Genomic DNA, 24,040 nt, shown 5'->3' on the forward strand with positions numbered 1-24,040 from the left:
GCATTTCTGCACCTTATTCTCCGGGGCAACCATGGAACGCTGTCAGATTGTGTTCGAACTTCCGGTGACGACCGGAAGTCGTATAGTACATTAGCGGTAGCTTGATTATTTGTGTCCGTTCTCAGCTGTTTCTTGTTGGCAAATCCGCCCCCCCCCCCCCCCCCCCCGTTGTCGATCGCAAAAAATGACGAGCATTATAAAGAGGATGCCACAACCACAATCACTGGAAGAAAAGGCGTGAGTTTTTACAGCAGGAGTGTTTTGAGGATCTAATGTTTACTGTTAGTACTGATTTGAGAGAACGGGGTGCAACTTTATTTCACATGGGGCAAGTTGTTGAATAACTCTAAGCAGCCTGTATAACACTGTCGATAGGAAACGCGACAAAATCTGAGTTTCTTCGGAAAATATCGACAAAACTACAACCATTGACCGGAAATGACGATTTTGTGCCGCTTTCACGAGTATCGTGTAATTGGAAATACGGGCTGACCAGTGGGAAAACCATAACAACATACGACTTGTAAATCTAAATTGGATATATCGAGATTTTATCACACAAGTTATATCTCACATTTGCTGAAAAATACTTTGGACATGTCAGTAAACGGCAAAATACAGAAAAATATTCTCTGACCACTCCAACAGAAACTCAGCCCATTATATGAACCGCCACAAATACGTACAGCAACAAAAGCAGCAAATTTAATATTTTGTATCTGATGTGAGTGCAATATTTACACTGCCATGTTTAAAATGTGCTAGCACACTAATTTATAACCATATGTCTATGTTTACAACATAGGTTTACAACATGTACCACCGGGTGTTTTTCTTGTTCTGCCTTTTCTACCGATGCTCCATGAACGCAACGCTAAACCCGAAGTGACGTCAATGACGTTTTGTTGACATTTGTTTGTGAAAGACAAAAACAGTGGACACACACACACACACACACACACAGGATAGTGTATTTTTGGACAGCGACTCACGGACCTTGGGGCAGACCGGAGACCACCGTGTCGACATTAAAAACGTAGCCGTGTGCGTTAAACGAGATCTGGCCGAGACTGGAGTGGACTCAGAACAAAAACGACGAAAAGAAGATCAAGAGCAGCAGATGAACGGAGCAAGTCGGGGACAAAACAAACCGTTGTCACCCTGACTACACGAGTGGCTGAATCATTCACAGGCTAGCCAGCCATCACACAGCTGGATAAGGTCGTTAGCTTTCATGTGCGGATTTTTACAGCCGTTAGTTAACTAACGAGTGCTTGTCTGCTACATTTTAAACTGCTGCCTGGCATTGAACATGTTATCGCCGTAGTGTAACGTTACACAAGCGCCGTCCGTCAGACTAGCAAGTTAGCAAGCTAATGCTAGCTGGAGCTAACGGTACCCTTTCTTGAAGTGATTGAGCTGCCTGGTAGCTTGTTTTTAGTTATGTAGCTGAAGTTGCGAGACTGCGAGACTCGTTTCAGACAGTGTTGTTTACTACAAAAGTAGCTCGTCAGTTGGGAGTGATGCTAATAATGTGAAGCACAATGGCCAACCTCGAAGCTTACCAGGAATATCAGAGAATTGAGGACTTTGAGGAGGACTCGCCACCCGGGGAGGAGGATTTACTGGTGCATGTGCCCGAAGGCCTGAAAGGTGATCAAAGCACTACGACAAAAGTAACATAATTGGTTGACTGCATTGTGAAAGTCTCATACCCGATGCACACGTTTGTGGTGCAAACGATTATGACTCAGCTGTGTCATGGTTGATTAGAGATTAATGTTTTAATTTCTGTTCCAGATTCATGGCACCATATCAAGAACCTGGATAATTTCTTCACAAGGATATCCTTTAAAGTACATGCAGTTTTACTTGTCATTGCCCATGCCACCAGCATCATGTCATGCTGACTCACAATAGTATCATGATGCCGGTCAGGAGTCATATTTACAAAGTGCTGAATTTCATAATTTCTACTTCTTGACTCCTGTTTATGCTTATCATATTACTACAGACTGGTATGTCTTGATTACCTTTGCTTTCTCAATATGACTGCTTGAGTGTAATATCCTGTTTGCTGTTACTCAGTTTTTGTTATTTCAGATTTTTCTTAACCAGCTTGTCCACATCTATCATTTCCATCAGAAGAATGGCTTTGCCTGTATGATGTTGTCAGAGTTCTTTGAACTTGTGTAAGTACAGAGTTCAGACACCTGAGGGAAACACACTGAGATAAAGAAACATGCATGTGATTGCAAACATTACGTTAAAGTTGGTTACATTAGATGAGTTTAGTTTTTCAGTTCCAACAGGATGCTTGTTTTCAGTGAAACACTGGCATAATTTATATCAGTCGTAAATGTTCATGTTGTTGTGAACTTGTCAGTGGAGAGTGCCTCAGGCATCAGGATGAACAAGCTCAACTGGATAATTCCAGCAGCACCTGTACAGAAACTCACATGAAACCGTTGTTTTTCTGTTTTAGTGACTTTCTCATGGCACAAAATATTCTGCCGGCCTTAATCGCTTCATTTTGGGCCAGTATTTCAGTGAAACGTGCTGTTTATTTTATGGCCCTGCTGCCTCAAATATCATGCCAATAGACCATCGCTATTATTGAGCCCCAGACTGATGTATCTCTGAAGCTTGCCACAGTAGGTCAATTAATTTGCACTCAATTGAACCATTAGCTGTGCAAAAAAAAATAAAAATCAGTCTTCATTATGACAGTTCAAAACAAACCACAGCTTGTCAACAGAATTAACTGCAATTGAGCTGTAACTGCACTATTATGAATTAATCACTTGTCAGTATATGTGGAGAGTAGTTGTTGTTGTAGTGGTAGTTAGGAATGCAATATTGTCACTTATCTCAATAGCTACTACCAGTTTTTGTACCTCTTGTCATTGGGCCTCATTCACGAACCGAAATGTCTTCTTAAAACCCACTTACAAAGTTTTCAAGAAGATCTACGCACACTCGAGCATACATTTGAGAGCTGACACTTGAGCAAAATAAGTTGTTTTTGCATTTTCTTCTGTTCTGCAGTTGTATTATTTTACTGTAAGTTTATTGGGAACCACCCCATCCAATAACAATTAGGTGACTGATCACGCTATTTAGGATGGCACACCTGAGAGTGTCGTCTGTCCCATATTGGCCCCGATGCCCAGCTCAGATAAGTCTGGACAAGACTGTCCCCCTCCAGTGCTCTGCATCTCTTTTCTTTGTTTGGAAATACTTTTTTAACCTCAGATTTTTTCTTGACTTTGTCAGTGGTGAGCTCTTCTCCAGATACAGCATTCAGTGAACAACTGACAGCATCCCATATATCTTTTTTTTCTGTTACTTTGCATCCACTGCTGATATAACAGCTTGTTTTTTGTTCACTTCCTTTAGCCGTACCTCCACCTCAGCACTAGTTCTTTTTACATTTGGAGTCAGGTGCTCCCTCTTTAGATTTTCGTTTGGGCACTTTTAACTTCGATTCTCAACTCATCTTCTCTGCTCAATTTCTGTGGTTTCTGTGCGCACACAGCCGTGCAGTTTTACGACCTTTTACTGGGATTGATGGTGTGTTTACCTATTGCTAACCCTATGTTAATTAGGCTCACCTGGCATGTGCTCTAAATTTACGAGGACATGGGATTCATTTATTTAGGAACAGTTGCAAACATTTATGTGGTCTAAAAACACATTCATGAGTTTTCTTAAGAAATTTCTTCAGAAGGACTTAAAAACTACTTAACGTATTGGTGAATGAGGCCCATTGTTGGTGATTTGATGTATCATGTGTTTTACTGTCATGAAGTATGAAGCCTAATCTCTGGTTTTCTTCTTTCATCTCCTAACAGTCAATTTTTATTTGTTGTCACATTCACAACGTTCCTTGTCAACTGTGTGGAGTATGATGTACTGTTTGCCAATCGGGCAGTCAACCATACCGGGCCTGGACAGAATCCCTTGGACAGAAACAAAGTCACCCTCCCAGATGCCATCCTGCCTAGCCAGCAGTGCACTCAGAGGTAATGTTGTCTTCTGCTGAGCTGTTGCGTGTGAAGGTTTATGTTCTTGTTGGGGAAGATTAGTGGAAAGTCCAAGGTGAATTAATTGAAAAAGCTATAATCATATAAGGTGATGCCTGATTTGCTTGACCTTGCATTTCAGCCAGTTGATTAGATACTTTGTTCTCAAGCAGACGCTCTTGGATATTATTAGAACCCTTATAGAGACAGGCCTTTAGAGGGATTTAAGGTGTCTGGGTTAATACAGTCGTTATCAGTCTTTCAGACTTAATTTCTTATTGGATTGTGTCTTGGGCTTCAGATGGCAAAATACAGTCACATTCACTGAGGGGAATGTGGAGCAGTAGCCTATTTAGATGTGCTTTGTGGCTTTCTTAATTTACCCAAGAAAATTTTGAAAAGGCTCTTGTATTTGAATGTTAAATAAAGACTATTCACTCTTTTATTAACTGTCAGCACTCTTAGCAGTGATTCCAGAAGAAATTATCTTATAAGTGATTTTATTCTTTTAGATACATCAAATATTTTATGTCTGGTATTTTTTCTTGATATCAGTGGTAATAACGGCACCACCGCAGCCACCATTAAATTTTTTCCACCGATTTAAAACAGTACAAAATATAACAAGGTATTAGTGTCTGTATTTTTGATCAGATTCAAATGTTGTTGTTTTTTTTTAAGTCTGTTTCATTTCAAGAACAGGTCATGCTAGTTTGTCCAAAATGGCTTTCTCTCTCAGTTTTGTTTTTCATTTCAGCCTGAGATTGGTAGCTTCAAATTGCGACATGTGTTCACACTGGCTTTAGGGAACAGGGCTGTGTAATTGATAGCCTCACTCCAGCTGAAATACTGACAACTTGGCTGGGCCAGTAAGCTGACAACCACATGACCTCCCCCTTAAGCCCTATGTTGTCATATATGTTTTTTTCACCCTAAGTAGCAACCTTGCCTCTGCTTGTTTTCTTGAGCTACACACGGGTCCCTTATCACCAATGTCTTCCTCATCCTGACTATTGGTCAAAAGTCAAATATCAAAGTCAATGACGTACAAACACTTGGAATTCTAATTTGGGAACAGCCAGTCCAGCAGTTTGGAACATCTATGTCCTCCTTACAGCCCATCTCAGATTTCCATTTTCAAACCAGATACTCAATACCTGAGAGCATATAATGTTTTGTTTATGTCTTAAAATGACCTTGATATAAAATGATATATGAAATACTTTAAAGAGCATCAAAACATTGCTCAGTTACTGGCTAATGTGTGTTTGTAGGTGCAAATTACTGATGCTCAGCATGTTCTGTGTTTTGACATGGGATACTCATAAGCTTCCTTAATTATAGAGTGGAGTAAGAGGGCCACCTCACTAAAAACCTGTAAACAGTGGCTCAGTGACACTTTCATAGATTGCAACATACTCTGGGACAAACAGTTTCTCATGTGTGGATCATATTTTCAATTGACTAAATACAGAGTCATAGCAAGAGTGTGTGTGTGGGGTCATATTTTGGCTGCTTCATATCTAGATTCCTCAGTTTTCAAATAGGCCTATGTCTTCACCCCCCCCTTTTTTATAATAAGCTTAATATGTTGTGCTTCTGCCACCTTTGTTTTCATACAGGATTCAAGACGACAGCTGGATTATATTTCTCCTCATCATGGCAGCCATCTTCTGGATCTATCGACTTATTAAAGTCTTTTGCAATGTCCTGAGCTACTGGGAGATCAGGCAGTTCTACATCAAAGCACTGAAGATCAGAATGGTAAGTGGTGCACCTGGAGACGTGTACAGACATAAAAGTCATCCAAGTCCAACTAGTTGTGATTATGCCTTGTAGCGCTGTGTTGGTGTGCGTTTCAGTTTACTTTGTGCACTGTCTCCTTTCCCCAGGATGAACTATGCAACTTCACATGGCAGGAAGTCCAGGACCGGCTCATCAGCCTGCAGAGAGAGCAGCAAATGTGCATACACAAGAAGGAGCTGACAGAACTTGACATCTATCACCGCATCCTGCGATTCAAGAACTACATGGTGGCCATGATAAACAAATCACTGCTGCCAGTTCAGCTGCAGCTCCCCCTGCTGGGTAATGTGGTATTCCTCACCCAGGGCCTCAAGTACAACTTTGAGCTCATCCTCTTCTGGGGTCCTGGCTCTCTGTTTCAGAATAAGTGGAACCTGCACCCCAAATACAAGCGGACTGGGAACCGGCTGGAGCTGGCCCAGCAGCTCAGCAGAGTCATCCTGCTAATGGGTTTGGCCAACTTGCTGCTATGCCCCTTCATCCTGGTGTGGCAGGTGCTGTACGCGTTCTTCAGCTACACAGAGGTGATCCGCAGAGAACCTGGAAGCCTGGGCGCGCGCCGCTGGTCCATGTACGGTCGCCTATACCTGCGTCACTTCAACGAGCTGGACCACGAGCTGCATGGCCGTTTAGGTCGTGGCTACAAGCCCACTTCCAAATACATGAACTCCTTCACATCACCAATGCTGACTGTGCTGGCAAAGAACATAGCTTTCTTCTCAGGCTCAGTATTGGCTGTTCTCATTGCGCTGACGGTCTACGATGAGGACGTCCTGACGGTGCAGCACATTCTGACTGCCATCACCGTGCTGGGGGTGGTTATTACTATAACCAGGTGAGTTTTCAGAGCCAAGGCCTTTTCATCACTCCCTGTAGATGTAAAACTCACAGCGGTTGTCAGTTATTCTTATTGTCTCCTTTGCTATTGACATTACGATAAACTGACATAGAATATAATACACGCCTGTGTATTGTGGCCCAATGTAAACTGCAGCTTACTGGTGAAAAATTTTCACATCTTGTACATGTCCACCACCAGGTCCTTCATCCCAGATGAGCATATGGTGTGGTGTCCAGAACAGCTGCTTCAGTGCATGCTGGCACACATCCACTACATGCCAGACCACTGGAAGGGCAGTGCTAACAAGAGTGAGACCCGTGACGAGGTAGCCCAGCTGTTCCAGTACAAAGCGGTGAGGATGGGAGAAACACCTTCATCACACTGATATTAATAATATATTTTGGTTGGGATTGATGAAGTTGTTCAAGCAACATCTGGGCAGTATGAAGACTTTGTCAGGCCCTGTCTTGCCAGACTGTGAAATCACATGGTTTTTTCATAAATTCTTGGGAATATTGATTAACATATGACTCTGTCTGGAATTTGAATATTTTTAACCCTAATTTAACCCTTCTGTGTCCACATCAGGTGTTTATTTTGGAGGAGCTGCTCAGTCCTATTGTCACACCCTTCATTCTCATCTTCCTTCTGAGGAACAAGTCTCTAGAGATCATTGACTTTTTTAGGAACTTTACTGTGGAGGTGGTTGGAGTTGGAGACATCTGTTCCTTTGCACAGATGGACATCAGACGCCATGGAAACCCGACGGTAAGGCTTTTCCTTCGAGTCAGCTGATTCCTATAATTTGTGAAAATAAAGACAGGCTGATCTATAATAAGTCGCCGCCTCAGTTAAACATGTGTGTATGCATTTTTGGGTATTTCCACAGTGGATGTCGGAGGGCCAGACGGAGGCCTCTATATACCAGCAGGCTGAGAACGGAAAGACAGAGTTGTCCCTCATGCATTTCACCATTAAGAACCCACGCTGGCAGCCGCCGCAGGAGAGCTCCGTGTTTATCAGCCATCTCAAGGAGAAGGTGCATCATGATGCGCAGGGCGGCCCCTCCACCCAGCTGCTGCTTTCTGAAGCTCCGCTCTGCACCTCACTGCAGTCCAATGAGTCTGCCACCGGGGTAAGAAACCATGACGATCAAGAAGATAACACATGTACCACACATGAGCTGAATATATAAATCATGTTAGGTAACAGGTTTGTTACCAGCACTATGAATGTTAATTGTCCATTACCACTATGAATTTAAATACTTGTACAAAATGTTTTTGCTGCATCAGCCGTTTAAGTAACAACTAGAGATTTTACCCCACAAAAAGTGATCTTGTATTTTTTTCTATAATTTTATTAACTTTGTATTGTGTTGCATGTTGCTGTTTCCAGCATGACAACCTGTTGGCCAGTGTCCTGGCCCATCCCATTCTAACTGCATCTGGACTACAAGGTCGAGACCATCACTTCATCCCACCGAGCACGGCTGCCTCTGCTGCTGCCAGCGTCCTGGCCTCCTTGTCCACCTCCCAGCTTGCTCACACCAGCCGCGGCCGCTCACAGGGCCTCCTGCCGTCCTCCATCCACCCCGAGAGCACCATGTACCGCAGTGATCGCACCGTCATTGACAGGTATCATCAGCCCCTGTATTTTCTCCTGCATTATTTACACAGCTGCCGCTGCATTAGCGTATGTCGCAACCGATAAATAAATGCAAAGACTTGAGCATCGTCGGCTTTGATTAACTTGTGTTTTTTTATTTGTTTTGTTTTTTTTTCCAGCATGTCTATCAGTGACTCACACATCCGGAGCAATGCACTGCAGTCAGAGTTCGCCTCTGCAGAGATGAGCCTCCATGCCATCTACATGCATGAGGTGATTTCCTATACCATAAACTGAAACCTTTAGAAATTATTATTATCATTAAATAATGTCCAACTTCCTTTTCTTGTTATGTGCCCAGAGTTTTTAAATTATACTCCACAAAATGTGAAATAATGAATCACTTTCCTGTAGAAAAAATATATACTTTTATTGCTGCAGCAACGAATATTTGATGTAAAATTATTAAGTATGGGTAGAGTTCCACTTTGAGTAGTCCTTGTGCAGTTTGTCAGTCTAGGGCTCCATCATCATGTACATTGACAATTACCTGTGCCTCCAGCTCCACCAGCAGACCTCCCACCCACAGAGAAGTTCAGGGCAGTGGCAGAGTGCAGTGCCAATGAGAGAGCTGCACACAAACACTGGTAAATAAAATATCAATTGTTCACTTTTATGTATCAAAAAGTTGTTTTTAGGAGAGTTGAACATTTAAATCCACAGTAAGAAATAATTTGAATATTGGGTTTGAGTATATTACTTACAATGACAATGACTAATTTCTTTTAGTATATATGCTAATAGAAATCTATTTAAATAAAGATCTAAAAAAAAAAATAAACGCATGGAAAAGTATGAAATATAACGCATATTCCAATGCTCTCCTCAGGCTTCCAGCCACATAGTGGTGGTCTTGGTTCCAGCATGTCTATGCCCACCGTTGTCCACCTCGGTGGCTGGCAGGAGGAGGAGGAGGAGGACGAGGAAGATCAGGAGATCAATAGTGGATCTACTCCTAAGCAGGGCACCAGGAGTAGTCTTTGAAGTGCCTTATGTCATAAGGTACATACACGATTTATTGTCCATGGTCTATGTTTTATGTTTTTGTATTTCGTGACACGCTACTAGTTTGTTGGACCTAACACCAATGGCCATCATTATCCTACAAAGGATAATTTGCCATCATAATTTCTCTTCTCTTTTTCCTTTATAGTGTTTACATTTTACTTTCTTCGATGAACATTGTGGCCTTAGATGATCTTCATGGAGAATTTAGCATGGACCTTAAAAACATCCTTCATTCATTAGTGGGTGGGGCTCACTGAATAACCACTGTCCCTGCACCTCCACGCCTCATCCTGTCACATCAGGCAGACTATGGCATCAGGGAAACCATATGTCTTCCGTCCGTTTCATCAAGATCTTGTAATAACATGTACAGACGACTGCAAAGTATACGCGACTGAGAGACTATATAGTGTATCCATTAGTTAACGTGTAATGATGGATGTGGGCAGTTTTATTGTGAAATGCAAAAGGCTCGCCAGAATTTCTCCTAAGCCTGTGTGCACAATTCATCTGTTTTGTGCATCACACGTTTTTACAGTGTGAATCCAGTGGAAGATTTCACACAGAGTGGTGTTTTGGTCCTTGCTACAGAGACTGCAAGCTGAATCTTAGCTGCCTGAACAATTTTTGGTCATCTGGGGGAAAAAAATGATTACAGTATTTCAAGTTGTGCTGTTAAACCCTGGTAAGTTGTAAATACACTTTTTCATTTCACCTATACTTTACAAGTCCACATTTTTACTACCAGATCTAATCCTTTAAAAAGATACCAAGTATTGATAAAGATAAAGAGCTGACTGTACAGTAGCCGTACAACTCAACACCATGTGTACCTAGCAAAAAGCCCACTGGGTTTGTTAAAACATGTCTTTAAACTAGGTCTTACACATGCTTTGATGCTGCTGTCTGTGTTTAGTGACCCTAAATGCAGATCTTGTTCAGTATTAATATTTCTACAGCTGATCTATCAAGATGTTGCGTTTCCTTAAAAACAGGAGTGAAATCTGGGCACCAAGTACTATTGACATCAAAATCTCAATGCAGGTAGAAGATGTCTTTTTAATTCTCTTGAGGCTGGACGCAAAGTCAGCATTATGCCTTAACACCAGTACAAACATATGTGTTTAAATCCTAGTTTTCCATATAACCTCAATGGTGGTGAAGAAAAACTAATACTCCGATCAGTACCTCTGCTGTGTATTTACTCATGTGTAAATATATTTACATATGTTTCCTTTTTCACAGCATAAAAATAAATCTTTTAACTGCATTTAGATTTTAATGGCAGGTGTAAATTGAACCCAGTTCATTTTCTGTTCCTATTTCTCATCCTGCAGATGTTTTGAGTCAGATATCTCAGAAACATTGGGGAGGAATGTTTTTTTTAAAACATCAAAACAGGGTGATATTGCTTTTACAAATCTTTGTTGTGCACATGAACATTTTATTTGTGTCCTTTTCCCAAAAAGCTAAAGTATAAATGGAAGTTCATCATAAGGGCTGGTATCAGAGCGTGTGCTGTTGCTTCTGGAGCTTTAGGTTTTTAGATATTAGGACAGGACAGTTCCTCTCAGGCTTCATATTTTCTCAGGCTTTCCACTTTCAAAGTAAGAGCATGAGGAATAATAATATAAAAATAAAAAATAAAAAAAAGCCTTTCCACAGTCAGCATCATTTGTTAGCTTTAAGAGTATTTATTACTTGTTTTTCCCCAGATATTTAATTGATATAAATATTATTTATTTGAGCAAAAATATTTAGATTGTTTTGTCAAATAATTTACTTTCACAAAAGCTTCTAATCTTATTACTAAAAGAAATGGCATGCGTCCCCTGTCACTAACAGTAGTTTCAAAAGTTGTGATATAAAGATTTCATTAATGCAAAAAGAGCATACCCAGCTGCCTGATGTTGAATGTGATTTAAACTTAAAATAAACTGGGACTAAATCTGCTTGTTGCTGTAGTGTGTAAAAAATATCACTCTATCCGTTTTTTGTTGCATCCTGCAAAGATCTCAGTGATGTAGATCTCATCCTCCACTGATGCAAGACTGTAGAGGGTACAGATACGTCTTCGCAGTCTCTCGTGTTAAGAAACTATTCCACTTTCCTTGTGAGTGTTTGTTTGTGTGTCTGTTGAAGGAATGCATTTTGACACCTGCGTAATTATGCTAACACAACCAGAACTTTGCACTGAGAAAATTGAAAATGTTTGTGAGTGTGTGTATATATATGTATGTGTGTGTATGTATATATGTATATACACATATATATATGATAAATATACAGTACTTGCATCAGTTACACTTTAGAAAGGGCAGGTCTCAAAAGGGACAGAGTCAGTCTCCATCCTAAATGACCTCTTCTTATGTTTTGTATATAAGCATAGCATCAGCACATATTGTGATGTCATTGGCCACAGTGGACCATCTGGAAACACTGTGGCCAATCACATAAGGTCATTCTTACCTCTGGTTAGTAAAGAGTTTGCCCTGTAGGGGATATTGTGTGTTTCTGACACACACACACACACACACACACACACACACACACACACACACACACACACACACACACACACACACACACACACACTCACTCTTAAATATGCTTACATGGGTATATTGTGGTCACTGTTTATTTATGGTTCTTCTTACAAATGCAGTGAGTCGATGTTACCGAGACACTGGAGCTCAGCTATGTGCACAGAGTTGACTTGACTTCTGGCAGTCTCCACATTTTACATCTCACTGTTATTTTATTTTCAGCAGTGCCTTAGTGTTAAGGATTAGTATTCACTCTTATTAGAAGCCATTTCATGTAAACCGTCAGATTTGCTTTCACGGATTTAGCAGCACATACTATGTACAGTGTTTTTTTGTTTCTTTGTTTCTTTGTTTTTTGATTGTTTGTTTGGCAAGTCATTGTGTATAACATCATGTATGTTGTGAATTTGTGGATGTGGCTTGTAAGATGAGCTGCAAACTGACCTTGAGAGCAAGAGCATGCCTTGTAATTGGCAGTGTCACCATGGCCAACCTTCTCATCATACTATGGTCTCTTATACACCAGTCTAATCACAGTGACTGGAACAAGGTGCTAAGTTTTCATCCTGAAATGTTAAATACCTTTTCAGACATGTTTTGATTTTCTGGTACATTGGTTTGTTTGTCTGTTTCTTTGTTTGTTGTTGTCTTTTTGTTCTGTAAATGAAGAAACACTAGCTGAAAAATGAAACATGCCAAAAGAACTTGTCTTCGGCACAGCTTTACAAGACGTGTTGTTCCCTGTGAGTGAGTAGAGAGGCAAATAAATCTTATTTTGAGTGTATTTAATCATTTTATGTGTGGATCATTACATGATGTTTATTTGAAATAAAAATATATTTTAATTTTCTCTCTGTTCTACATTGTTGTTGCTAGTTTGCAATGTCTAACACTTTCTGTGCCAGCCCAATTGTGTATATATAAACATACAAGATATTCACACTGTTCCGTTGGTGTTGATGTTGACCTTTGAAGGGATAACCTTTTATATTACTGCACTAATTTATACAAAGTGTTTTTTTAAGCAGGGCTCCAGGTCATGGCTCAGTGCCCTGCTGCTTGGCTGAGAGATATTGGTTATAGACATTTATGTTATAGGAATGAATTTGTGATCCATTCATCCATTAACTTTTGTATCTTATGCCATCATTTAGGAGCATGCTGAATACGTTGTTTACATGTGTTCACAGTTGATCCAAAATACAACTGAGGCTGTTAAAGAAGGCCTCTATACAGTACATTATGTCTGAGTTTTCTCTCAACAAATTGACCTTGAAGTGAATTGACATGTAAGTTACAGGAAAAAGCAGAACCCGGACCAGTTGTCTGATGGTTGTGACCCTACTAAGGAATCATTTTAAAGTAGGTAGTAATTTCAAAAAATTAAAGATTTCAAAATTGTCTGGTAACCTCATTAACCAGGACAACACACAGCACCATAATAGACAAAACATAAAAAGTAGTTTTGGTGACATTTCCTGTTTTTCTGTGTTAACCTCGTTGCCCTATTCCTGACACGACTGTAAATGGTATCTGCATTGTAAATAAACACCACATGTGTCTATTTTGCTACACACTATTTAGTCTCATCTATTTTTTCCTCCACTTGGTTAACATCATTGTCCAGGTCCTCCGAGGCCTTTTAAGGCGCACATATGCCACCTGCTGTTCACTCTTGGCTACCTGTCCTTGGTACTACAGGCATTCGTCTCACTTGTCATCCCTGTGTGTAAATGTTCTTTTGAGGTAACTGTGAACATGATACAACCACGACCTTATTCTTGAAATGGCTGAGAGGTCAGCCGCAAGGCCCGTGAGGTCAGATATTGGAGAGTATACATTGCGTCCATTTTGTGACGACTGGCTCATTGCTAAGAAATGTTATACTTGGGAATTTATCCAGCTCTATAGTTGCCAAAAACATAGCCAGGTACTGTGTGTATGTGTCTGTCCACTGCCCCTCTGCTGTAGTGTGTTGTAGGTGCCATGAGAAGATGACCCCTGGCTGAGAGTGAGTTTTGGACGAATACCAACGTGGAAATGATCTGTGATTCAATGCTAACGACTGACTGGGCTACAGAGTACAGAGAGAGCAGGGAAAACATTTGGAAGTAAATTCAGATTATTATAATCCCCCCCACCCCCCCACATTACAGAGACAGATAACAGATCAATCTACACATTTCTTTCTCAGTGTGGTTCAGAAGCATGGAAACTAAACACAGTAGCCAGAACGGGATGAAGCAGGGGCGAGCAGCAACAGTGGATTACCGTCTGCTAGAGTTTCGTGGAGTTTAATTCAGGGTCCAGGCGACCTGCTGCTGTCACTCACTGGCACTGGGGGAAAGCCCACGCTGGGAGACCGAGAAAATACCATGGTACAACTTGCTCCCTCCCTTTCCTCTCTAGATGGTGTAAACATTATATTCCAGAAGCAGAATTATGTCTCTTTCTTTGATAAATAAAAAATAATAGTGGCACGCCCTACTGTGTAAAGACAGCAATGTCATGCTGAATGATTGCTGAGTGTTGTCATCATTGTGGAGGTGTCATGGGAGATACATTTAACGCATTACTGTATTTTAGCTCAGTATGAAGTCATAACTTAATTATAGGCGGCTATAAAGCAGCTGTCACACTGGTGGCTGCAGAATACAATGTGCCACATGCTCTGTGACAGGTTCAGCTAATCTCTGATCTTAACCCAATCATATTTACATTCAGTCAAATTAGTATTAGCGATTACTGCATACAAACACAAAAATAACAGGGATTTACTGGTTTCTTATTCACAAGCAAGGGACTGAATGACAATGAAGGAACATAATGAGGAATAAAAACAAAACAAAAGTCAATAGGATAGTCAACACAAGTCAACACAAAATCAATAACCTCAAGCTGCCTAGCTGCAGTGTTCATAAATTAACATCTGAAATACCAAAAGTCTGAGGCCACTTTACCCGCATGAGGTTTCAGACTACAGAACGCTGTGTGTATTTAAATAAAGTTTATGATAAATTCAATAAGGGAACTATGATCACAACTTCCATTTTTGTAGGCTGACAAGAATTTTTCCTAGAAGTTTGAGAAATTTAAGGGACCAGAGGCAATCAAAACAGTTGTAGGGGTACCCAGGCTGATTCTAGTATTTTATGAAGAGACGAAAAAAAAAAAAAAAGTCTTATTGTGTGGAGAGAGCCTTGAAATAGTATTTAAACCTTCATGCTGGGAGATAAATGAACAGAAATGTAGGCCTTAATAATTTCCAAATTAGTAAATGGTATTCTACTACTACCACTAATAATGATAATAATAATATTTATTATTATTGTTATAATAATATTAATAATTGTTGTTGTTGTTATTATTATTATTATAGTTGTTGTTATATTAAAAAATGTAATAATTAGGCTACAACAATAAAATGTGATGATTAGCCTATTATTATTAGTAGTAGTTGGAGGGGGGGAAAGTAAGCGAATTTGGACTCGGGCCTTCAATAAAAGATAAGGGGAGGAAAAACAATACAACATAAAACAATAAACAAACAGGGTGGAACTTCAGTATGTCATAGTGTTATTTATGAGCGGTTGCTACTGAAAGGTTCACCTCTGCAGATGTAAAATATTTTGGTAGTAATATTCATCATTATGAGTTGTTTACGACTTAAGTGTCTGAGTGCTGGTGGTGTGCACTGTGCAGGGTGTGTGTGTGTGTGTGTGCAGCAGCCCAGCAGCAGCAGCAGCAGCAGGTCCAGAGGGTAACTGCCCCCCTTCCTCCTCTCCCCCTCCTCTCCTCAGCCCCAGCCTGTCTCCTGTCTCCTATCTCCTCCTATCTCCACACTAAATGACAAGTCTATTTTGGACAGGAGGCTGCGCTAAAACAGGAACGTCAGCTATTTGGCATCATGAGGTACCGGAGAAGAAAGAAAAAATAAGTCTAGTCAACCGCCCACTGCCGGAGACTGGGGGGGATGTTACACCATCCTGGATTTACAACCATTTCAAGGATTTTTAAGCACAAAGAGGACATTTGTGGTTGGATTTCTAGCAGCGGTACGGGGGAGGTCTGTCACCCGGAAACCTCGACGGCCAACTGAGGCTAAAGCCCACATGATTCAACGCCAGTTTTACCTGAGTGGCTGAAGACTCAAGGTGAAAAAGTAATGCTAAACTGAGAATATTACTTTAATACTAAATTTAACTAAATTTAATTAATTTCTATATGTAAAACTGACCGACTTTTGAGTTCATTTCAACTAAAATTAACGTAATTATCTTCTTTTCCACCTGTTGCAACGGCTGCTGCTCTTAGTGAAGCTAGTTAGCTTCAACTTCCAGCTTTGAGTGAGATACTTTCATCTTTTGACGAATTACAATCTTATGTCCTTCAACTTTCGCTGTTTTATTAAAAGTGACATTTATTACTGAAATTCCAACATAAGTTAAGGAGGTTTTGAGGTCTTTGTATAAAAGACACACAACGGGAAATGTTAGTGAAGTGGGAGCTTTATTAAACAGCTGATGTCCGTTTCGCTTCTACAAATGGCAATGGACAGAGACGGGCCCTGACAGCTGAGGTTATTTTTGGGACAGGCGGTTCAAGCGACAGAGGTGACAAAGCTGGCAAATGTCACTCTTTGAAAGGAACATATCTGCTCTGTTTGACCTTGTTACAGGGGAATTCATCTGTTGTGGTGTTGTTGAACTACCTGCCCAGTCAATATGCTGTATGGCATTTTGTATAAGTGAATCTGTCCGCAGGGCCAGGACAGGGTATGACTGTCACTGTAACTGCCAGCTATAAATATGCCACTCTGAACAGTGGGTTTATGTCTGTTTTTACAGTGTAACATATTTACAGAGTGCATAGCAAACTGGCACATCTCCCAATTGTTGGGGTGTATTTAATATATTAGTTATGTCATTTAACATGCAGCCTGGAACTGCTTTAAAATGACAAACACAATTTGTGATGGGCATAAAACATTATTGGTTATAGTTCAATGAAATTATAAAACTTAAATTCCACAATTTTATGCAATCATAAATCAGGAATATCATCTGTTTTTTGTGTGAAAGGAAAGTGCATTAAACTAGGGCTTTGATAAATGAAAAATACCATTTAATTTTGCTCAGTGTTTGTTTAACTTCTTTTCCCCCTCCCTTGTAGGATCAAACAATTATTCAAAATATTATCAAAGTTGCAATGTGTGCATTTGCTAAAGGTAAAAGGTGTCACATCATACCATAACTGAGCCATGGTGGTGCTCCATCTTACAAATCATATTCTCCAGATGTAAAGGAATATATCAATTGAAACCGTGACTTACACCGAAATCACAATCTATCAAATTTATAATAATATATATTATATTTTTTGTCACCTTTTTTTTGATTACAGGAGCAAACAATGGATCCTAACTTGTTTGGAGGAGCCCCTAGGTTCCTCACTCGCCCAAAGGCGTTTGCAGTGTGTGTGGGCAAAGATGCCACACTGAGCTGCACCATTGTGGGCAGTCCGACCCCGCTGATCACCTGGGAAAAGGATAAGCTGAAGATGACATCTGGGGGCCGCTTCAAGACCGTGGAAGATGGAACTGTGTACCGCTTGACCATCTATGACTTAATGCTGGAGGATAGTGGGCAGTACATGTGCCGTGCCAAAAACAGTGTTGGGGAAGCCTATGCTGCTGTAACCCTGAAAGTGGCGCTGCCAACGGAGATGGCTCAGAGGGCCCCTGTTTTTGTGGTGAAGCCTACCTCGTCACGCGTCGGTCTGGGAGGCGATGCTATTTTCCACTGCCGGGTTGTAGCTTATCCAGAGGCCAACTTTGACTGGGAAAAGGATGGGCGCTACCTGGGAGAGACAAACCGCGTCAAGATTGTTTCCGACAGCGACAGCAGCACCTTAAAGATCCAAAGTGTGCGTAACCTGGACAGCGGCACCTACACCTGCAGGGCCCAGAACCCTGTTGGCCGTGCACACACCGCAGCAGCTCTCGCCGTAGACGCGCAGGACTCCCGCCACCTGACAGCAGATAAGGCCACTTCCCTCCTCTCTCACTTGCAAAAGCGCAAAGAGGAAATGAAGAAGGATATTTCCATCTATCACACCGAAGAAAGCTCCTCGGTTTCGTCCTCAACCAAAGGCGCCATCACAGATGGTTACAGTTCTCTGAGTCTTGAACATCAGCTGAGGGCATCTGCACTGGCGAAGCTGCCCAAAGGTGTGTTCACCCGTACCTGCACAGTGACTGAAGGCAAGCACGCCAAACTCAGCTGCTTTGTGACGGGTCACCCTAAACCTCACATCATATGGAGGAAGGATGGATCCAACATCAGTGAGGGCCGTAGGCATGTCATTTATGAGGACCAGGCTGAGAACTTCATCCTCAAGATCCTGTTCTGCAAGCAGACTGATAATGGTCTCTACACCTGCAATGCAACCAACATGGCTGGGCAGACCTACAGTGCTGTGTTGGTAACAGTCAAAGGTAAGAACATGTTACATTATGTGAGAGAACATAACATTTACTAACAGCTTTACAGCTTTTATTAGAGATATGAGACAACATCATAAATTGAATGGATCACTTGTCAACACATAGAATACTTAGAAGCCCACACACTGAGCCATACCATGTCCAGTATTTACATGTTTACATAGACGTATGTTTGCAGCAATTCCCATGAATGAGTTTCATTTTCAAAAAGCGTGAATCATTTCCTTAACCAGCTGTAACCATAACCATTACTGAAACATACAGTAAATAACATTTGTTGTGGCTATTTTGAACTACATATTAATACACATTTGGTGGTCCAGTGAGTAGTTATACTCAAAATAAAGTGCATAGCCTTCATGTCACCCTGTACAGTATAGTGGTGAGCCTCATTCATGTGTTTTAATAGCAATAAAACAAGAAACACATAAGGAAAGTGGCATAAACTCATTGTTGGCAACTGCAGTAAAGTGTGGTTCAAGTCACTGCACTGAAACCTCATTTAAACCTCTCAAAATGTGTTTTGCGTTTCACAACAGGGTTGAAATCTGGCTCATCCTCTGTGGGAAGGTGTTGTGTTGCATCTATTTTCTGCTGGTGATGACTAGTTCACAGTTGCTAAGATGGTCAGTCACTTACTGGAGCTCACTGCTGCCACTGCTCGTGTGACTTCCCTTGGGAAGAAACAGGCCCAAGGGACTGAAATTGTAGGGTTGTAGATTTATGTTGGTTGTTAATCCATTAAGTGGGTAGTGACACTAATGTACATGTTCTTTTACTAGTAGGTGCAGAGAAATAGATAAAAGTGATGTTTGCCTTGTAATTAGTTTGGTGGAATGAAAGTTTGCTATTGTCGGGCGTCATCATGTTCCATATTCATGTTCCCCATCATCATTTTGAGCCATTAGTAGTTGTGTGATAATTATGATTATTTCTAAACAAATTCCCCAAATGCAGCACAAAAAAAGGAAAGATGATGTATTTGAATTTACACCACACAAAACATTGTGTTGTGTATATCCTTTACCAACTTTACAATAGATTTTGATACATCACCTATAAATTATTGGGTTCTTTACAAAAAAGAAAAGGTAGTTCCTGAGAGGGTCATATATGTTTTATAAATATGAATGAATAAGTGAATACATTTTGCTAAGGTGTGGTCTACAACGTTTGGCTCGGGGTCCTAGCAGTTTAAGGGCAGCAGATATTTAGATATATTCTGATTTGACTTTGTGAGTGTTATTTTTGAAGAAATATTTAAGATAAGCTGAAAACAGCTTAGCTTACTGTTGTAGACACTTCAACTCATATACTGATCTCAGCGGATGTCTCCCATAACTCAAAGTCGAGTTCCACATGTTTCAACAGTTCTCGGTTTAAACTGTTGGCTTAGGTCCAAAATATGGATATGGATACAGTTTGAAACTTTATCCCTCATTTGTGGTGCGGAGCGTAGTGAGACATCCGAGAAGTCTCAAATCTAGGGTGCTGAAGTTTCCTAAAACGCACCACATAAAAATTGCGCATCTTAAATGCCAAGTATGATGGATTATTTCCAAGCTAGGTTCTAATTTATCTGACCTCAACCAAGAAAAGTGTAAAGTATAGTGATGTATAGTCGGTAAGCCTTTCTCTTTTCAATTAATAGATTGACAAATGCAGAACTATCAGTATGATTGTGTAACCTGAAGATTCTGTAATGTTTCCTTGTGTCAGAGCCCAGTGTCCCGTTCAGGAGGAAGCTGCAGGATGTGGATGTCCAAGAGAAAATGTCGGCCACATTGCTGTGTGAGGTGCCTCTCAGTATCACCAATGCCAACTGGTTCATGGAGGAAACGAGGCTGGAACAAAGCTCCAAATATCGCATGGAGGAGGAGGGCACCGTGCGTCGTCTCACCATACACAATGTCACCACTAATGATGATGGCGTTTACATCTGTGAAATGAAAGAGGGCAGTCGCACTGTGGCTGAGCTCACTGTCCTGGGTATAACTGACTTTTTTTTCCCTCTCTGTTCCTGTTTATTCTGAAATATTTTGGTGGGTTCTCATAACTCTGTTATCAGGTATATAATTAATGTGTAGATTCACCTCCCTTATTCTTATATCCTAGGCAACATTACCAAGAAGCTTCCTCGGAGGACAGTAGTTCCTGTCAGTGACACTGTCATCTTCTGTGTGGAGCTGGAGCACCCCTGCCCAGATGTCTATTGGACTCGCAATGGGGAGAAGCTGAAGGAGGATTCCCGTATTTCCATCGCCTGCGTGCTAAGACAGTACACACTCACCATTAGAGATTGCCAGGCAGATGACTCAGGGGAGGTTGCTTTTGTGGCTGGAGACTGCAAAACCTCCACTCGATTCTCTGTCACTGGTAAGGATGACACCTGGGTCACATCCTGTTTTAAAAGAATTGTATTTTGCTTGCTTGCAAGATTCTTGTCTTCCTTGAACCTTCCTACCTTTAGCACCTTTACAGATTCAAGCAAATATGTAACATAACGGGGTTACACAAAACTATGTAAACACTTGATGAATGAGACAAAAGCAACATTAACGCTTACAAGGTGTAGTCATGTTTTTTTTTTCACCTCCAAATTGTGAGGAAGTGTCAAAATGTTCTTTTGATACACTGCAGTCACTGAATACTCATTAGATAAACAGTATGACTGTCATTCTTTCTCTTCTAGCTGCAAGGAAGCATCCTCCTGATCCCCCAGTCGACGCTGTGGTGCAGAACAAGACTGACTCATCCCTCACCATTCAGTGGTCTCCCCCAGACAGTGACCGCCCCGTGCCCATCAAGGGTTACTTTGTGGAGAGGAGGAAGGTTGGCACTCAGACATGGCAGAGGTGCAATGCTGGAGAAACTGTTGCCTTAACAGAGATTACCATCTGCAACTTCACTGAAGAGGCCAGCTACCAATTCCGTATCTCTGCCACTAACGACTTTGGCCAGAGTGCCTACCTGGAAGTGCCTGGAAGCTTCTACCTTGGTAAGGCTGATGTCTTTTTGTTGTTTGTACTGTAGCATCTATCAATTGTGGCTGTCTGTTGTTGTTGTATGCATTCAAGAGTTCTTTTCTCATGCCTGGTTTGCCTCTTGCCTTCAGAGCCCACTGCAGAAATCAGAAAAGGCCTGGCGAACAGCACTGCAGTCAATGGCGAGGAGTTCTCTATCTCTGTGGAGCTGTCTGCTGTTTGCTCTGGCTTCTGGTCTCTAAGCGGACGCCTCCTCCGCAGTGGAGCTGACTACCTCATCACCAGGTCCAAGAACTCACACACACTGCTCATCCGTGTCGTGACCATGGAAATGAACGGCGCTGAAGTCAAGTTTGTGGGTGGAGGCTCACAAAGCACTTGTATCCTCTCTGTGAAGGGTATGCACATGATCGTAGCCAGTAAAACTATCAATAGGGAGAATGATCATATTAATATCTTGATACATATTTGCTTTTCTATATTAAAATATAGATGTATGTTTAGATGTCTATTCTTTCATCATCACAGGTATTTTTTCAGTCAACAATGCAGTAATCTGACTTGTGTATTTTTAGCCCCTGCTGTTAGGTTCACAAACAGGCCAGGTCAGATGGAGGTGGTGACCTGCAGTGCCCAAGCTACTGCTCAGCTGACTGCTGAGGTGTCGGATTACGATGCACAGGTTTGCAATGGAAACACACATCAGTTCCAGCTCTTATTTTTTACTTTTATATTTTACATTAATAAATATATCTTTCATTTTACAACTATGCAGGTATGAAAGACCTATAAGTACTATAATTTCTGTAATTGATAAGCTGTCACTCATTTCATTTTTTAATGGCCTTTAAAATGGCAAAAGGATAAAAGCCAATTCCATAAAGTTATGACCCTCTTTCCTAAGAGTTTGTGCATTGTCTTTGAACTTGGAAGTTTAATTTCATATGGAAATAAGCTCAATCAGCATGACACATTTACCCAACATTATCATCAACCACATGTTGCTCAGAATAGTCTGCAAAAGAGAACATTTTATATTGAGTATCTAAATATGGAATATCAAAGTACCTTTAACCCTGGTATTTGCTGTATTATGTGTGGTGTAGCAATCTGTTCTGTATTTCCTCCGCAGGTGGTTTGGATGAAGAATGGACGGGAAGTGAAAATGGGCAAGAAGTATGAATATGTCACCACTGACCGCAAGAGGATCCTGATGGTACACAATGTTACAGAGGAAGATGTTGGCATCTACGACTGTGTTTTAGCTGACGACAAGATGTCCCTGCAGCTCTCTCTTAAAGGTATACAAATCAAAATCCATGGCAACAGTACAGTTTCCAGTTTCACTCCATTACAAAGAAACAACCTGTGTGCTATTGAATTGTTAGAAAATGTGCTGCAGCAGCTGTTGTTCTGTGGAGCAGACATTTTGCCAAAGGTTAAGCGCTAAATATGTCCTGCATGGTGCAGAAGTGATGTCATTAAAGGAACTGGCCGGTGTGAAATAAGTGCTGCAGATAGGCCGTATGCAGACAGTTTGTCAGAGACCATGCGATATTTCAGGATGTGTCCTGCCCTAATGGATACTAGCATGTGCTTATCAGCCATCAAATACGAAAGCAATCTGTGATCATGTAGCAACCACCTCCACTGTGGCTCTGCTGCATCAGCTCATGCTCATCAGGCCTTTCAAAAACAAACCTAAAAATATGAGATTTCATTTCACGTCACAAATATTAATTAATTAGGCACCACCAAAATATTTTACAAATATTTTTTTTTATTAAAAAAAAACATTGACTCCATCTCTTTCCATCTCTTTTCTCTAAGATGAACCTGCTAAGTTTATGAACAAGGCCAGAGGTACCATGGGAATGTCATCATCCCTGAAAGGAGATCTTGAGCTCAGCTGTGAGGTGTCTCTTGCTAGTGCAGCCGTTGTGTGGAAAAAAGACCATGTGGAGATCACTGAGGACCAAAGAACTAACATCATCTCCAAAGGGACTCAAAGGAAACTCATCATCAAGAATGCCAAGAAAAGTGACGAAGGACCTTACACCTGTGAGACGGCAGCAGACAAAGTCACATTCCAGGTCAAGATAAAAGGTAAGACTGTGATTCTTTTGCAGTACTATTCAGCATTCGACTGCTGATCACACACATTCATTTCTTTACTGTATTCTCATTGTAGAAGCCCAAGCTGCCTTCTCCAACAAGGAGTCAGTCCAGAGGGAGGTGAAAGCCTTGCTCTCCCAAAAAGCAACTCTTAGTTGTAATGTGTCTGATAGCAAAACAGAGGTGAAATGGTATAAAGACGGCAATCTGCTAACATCCAGTAGGACCATATACATATCAGAGGCAAAAGGCACTTCTCGTCAGCTGGCCATTGAAAAGGTGGAGAAGAGCGATGCTGGAGAGTATATTTGTGAAGCTGGAGGGGAGAAACTGGTCTTCAAGATATCTGTGTCAGGTATTGATATGTAGAATCCAATAAATGGGTTCAGTTTGTTGTGTCAATTTTGTGATTTTAAATGTTCCAAATAAGACTTGATGATGTTTGCCTGAGAGTGTAAACACTATTCCTAAGGAATTAAAAATAATCATATGTTCGCATACTTGATGATAACCTGAGGAATGTGTCAGAATATGTCACAGTC

General features: G+C 41.0%; 2 protein-coding genes across 2 annotated transcripts in view; both read left to right on the top strand.

The window, feature by feature from the left end:
- The first annotated feature begins 898 nt into the window (after window positions 1-898).
- atg9b (autophagy related 9B) lies at window positions 899-12,744 on the top strand. Its single transcript, XM_085805641.1, has 14 exons — window positions 899-1,653; window positions 1,801-1,844; window positions 2,128-2,192; window positions 3,855-4,025; window positions 5,648-5,789; window positions 5,918-6,666; window positions 6,871-7,024; window positions 7,261-7,440; window positions 7,562-7,807; window positions 8,071-8,309; window positions 8,460-8,553; window positions 8,843-8,927; window positions 9,170-9,342; window positions 9,494-12,744. The coding sequence occupies exons 1-13, from the start codon at window positions 1,545-1,547 to the stop codon at window positions 9,322-9,324; spliced, it is 2,433 nt and encodes an 810-aa protein (XP_085661767.1). The 5' UTR covers window positions 899-1,544; the 3' UTR covers window positions 9,325-9,342; window positions 9,494-12,744.
- Window positions 12,745-15,742: 2,998 nt separating this feature from the next.
- obscnb (obscurin, cytoskeletal calmodulin and titin-interacting RhoGEF b) overlaps window positions 15,743-24,040 on the top strand; it is a 57,049-nt gene continuing 48,751 nt past the window's right edge. Inside the window, exons 1-10 of the mRNA XM_085805639.1 lie at window positions 15,743-16,048; window positions 17,298-18,390; window positions 20,119-20,388; window positions 20,515-20,775; window positions 21,092-21,397; window positions 21,515-21,781; window positions 21,959-22,065; window positions 22,516-22,684; window positions 23,214-23,489; window positions 23,575-23,853. Coding sequence (XP_085661765.1) covers window positions 17,307-18,390; window positions 20,119-20,388; window positions 20,515-20,775; window positions 21,092-21,397; window positions 21,515-21,781; window positions 21,959-22,065; window positions 22,516-22,684; window positions 23,214-23,489; window positions 23,575-23,853 — 3,019 coding nt within the window. The 5' untranslated portion in view covers window positions 15,743-16,048; window positions 17,298-17,306. The remainder of the gene's footprint in view (window positions 16,049-17,297; window positions 18,391-20,118; window positions 20,389-20,514; window positions 20,776-21,091; window positions 21,398-21,514; window positions 21,782-21,958; window positions 22,066-22,515; window positions 22,685-23,213; window positions 23,490-23,574; window positions 23,854-24,040) is intronic.

Source organism: Trachurus japonicus, chromosome 17 (genome assembly GCF_045865225.1).
Source record: "Trachurus japonicus isolate A0001 chromosome 17, Traja_1.0".
NCBI lineage: Eukaryota > Metazoa > Chordata > Actinopteri > Carangiformes > Carangidae > Trachurus > Trachurus japonicus.

What these genes read in the sequence shown, in the direction of transcription:
- atg9b (XM_085805641.1), top strand. Translation starts at nt 1,545, where the DNA reads ATGGCCAACCTCGAAGCTTACCAGGAATATCAGAGAATTGAGGACTTT. An exon ending in AAGCACTGAAGATCAGAATG is followed by an intron (nt 5,790 to 5,917) that starts GTAAGTGGTGCA and finishes TCCTTTCCCCAG; the next exon opens with GATGAACTATGCAACTTCAC. An exon ending in ATGCCATCTACATGCATGAG is followed by an intron (nt 8,554 to 8,842) that starts GTGATTTCCTAT and finishes CTGTGCCTCCAG; the next exon opens with CTCCACCAGCAGACCTCCCA.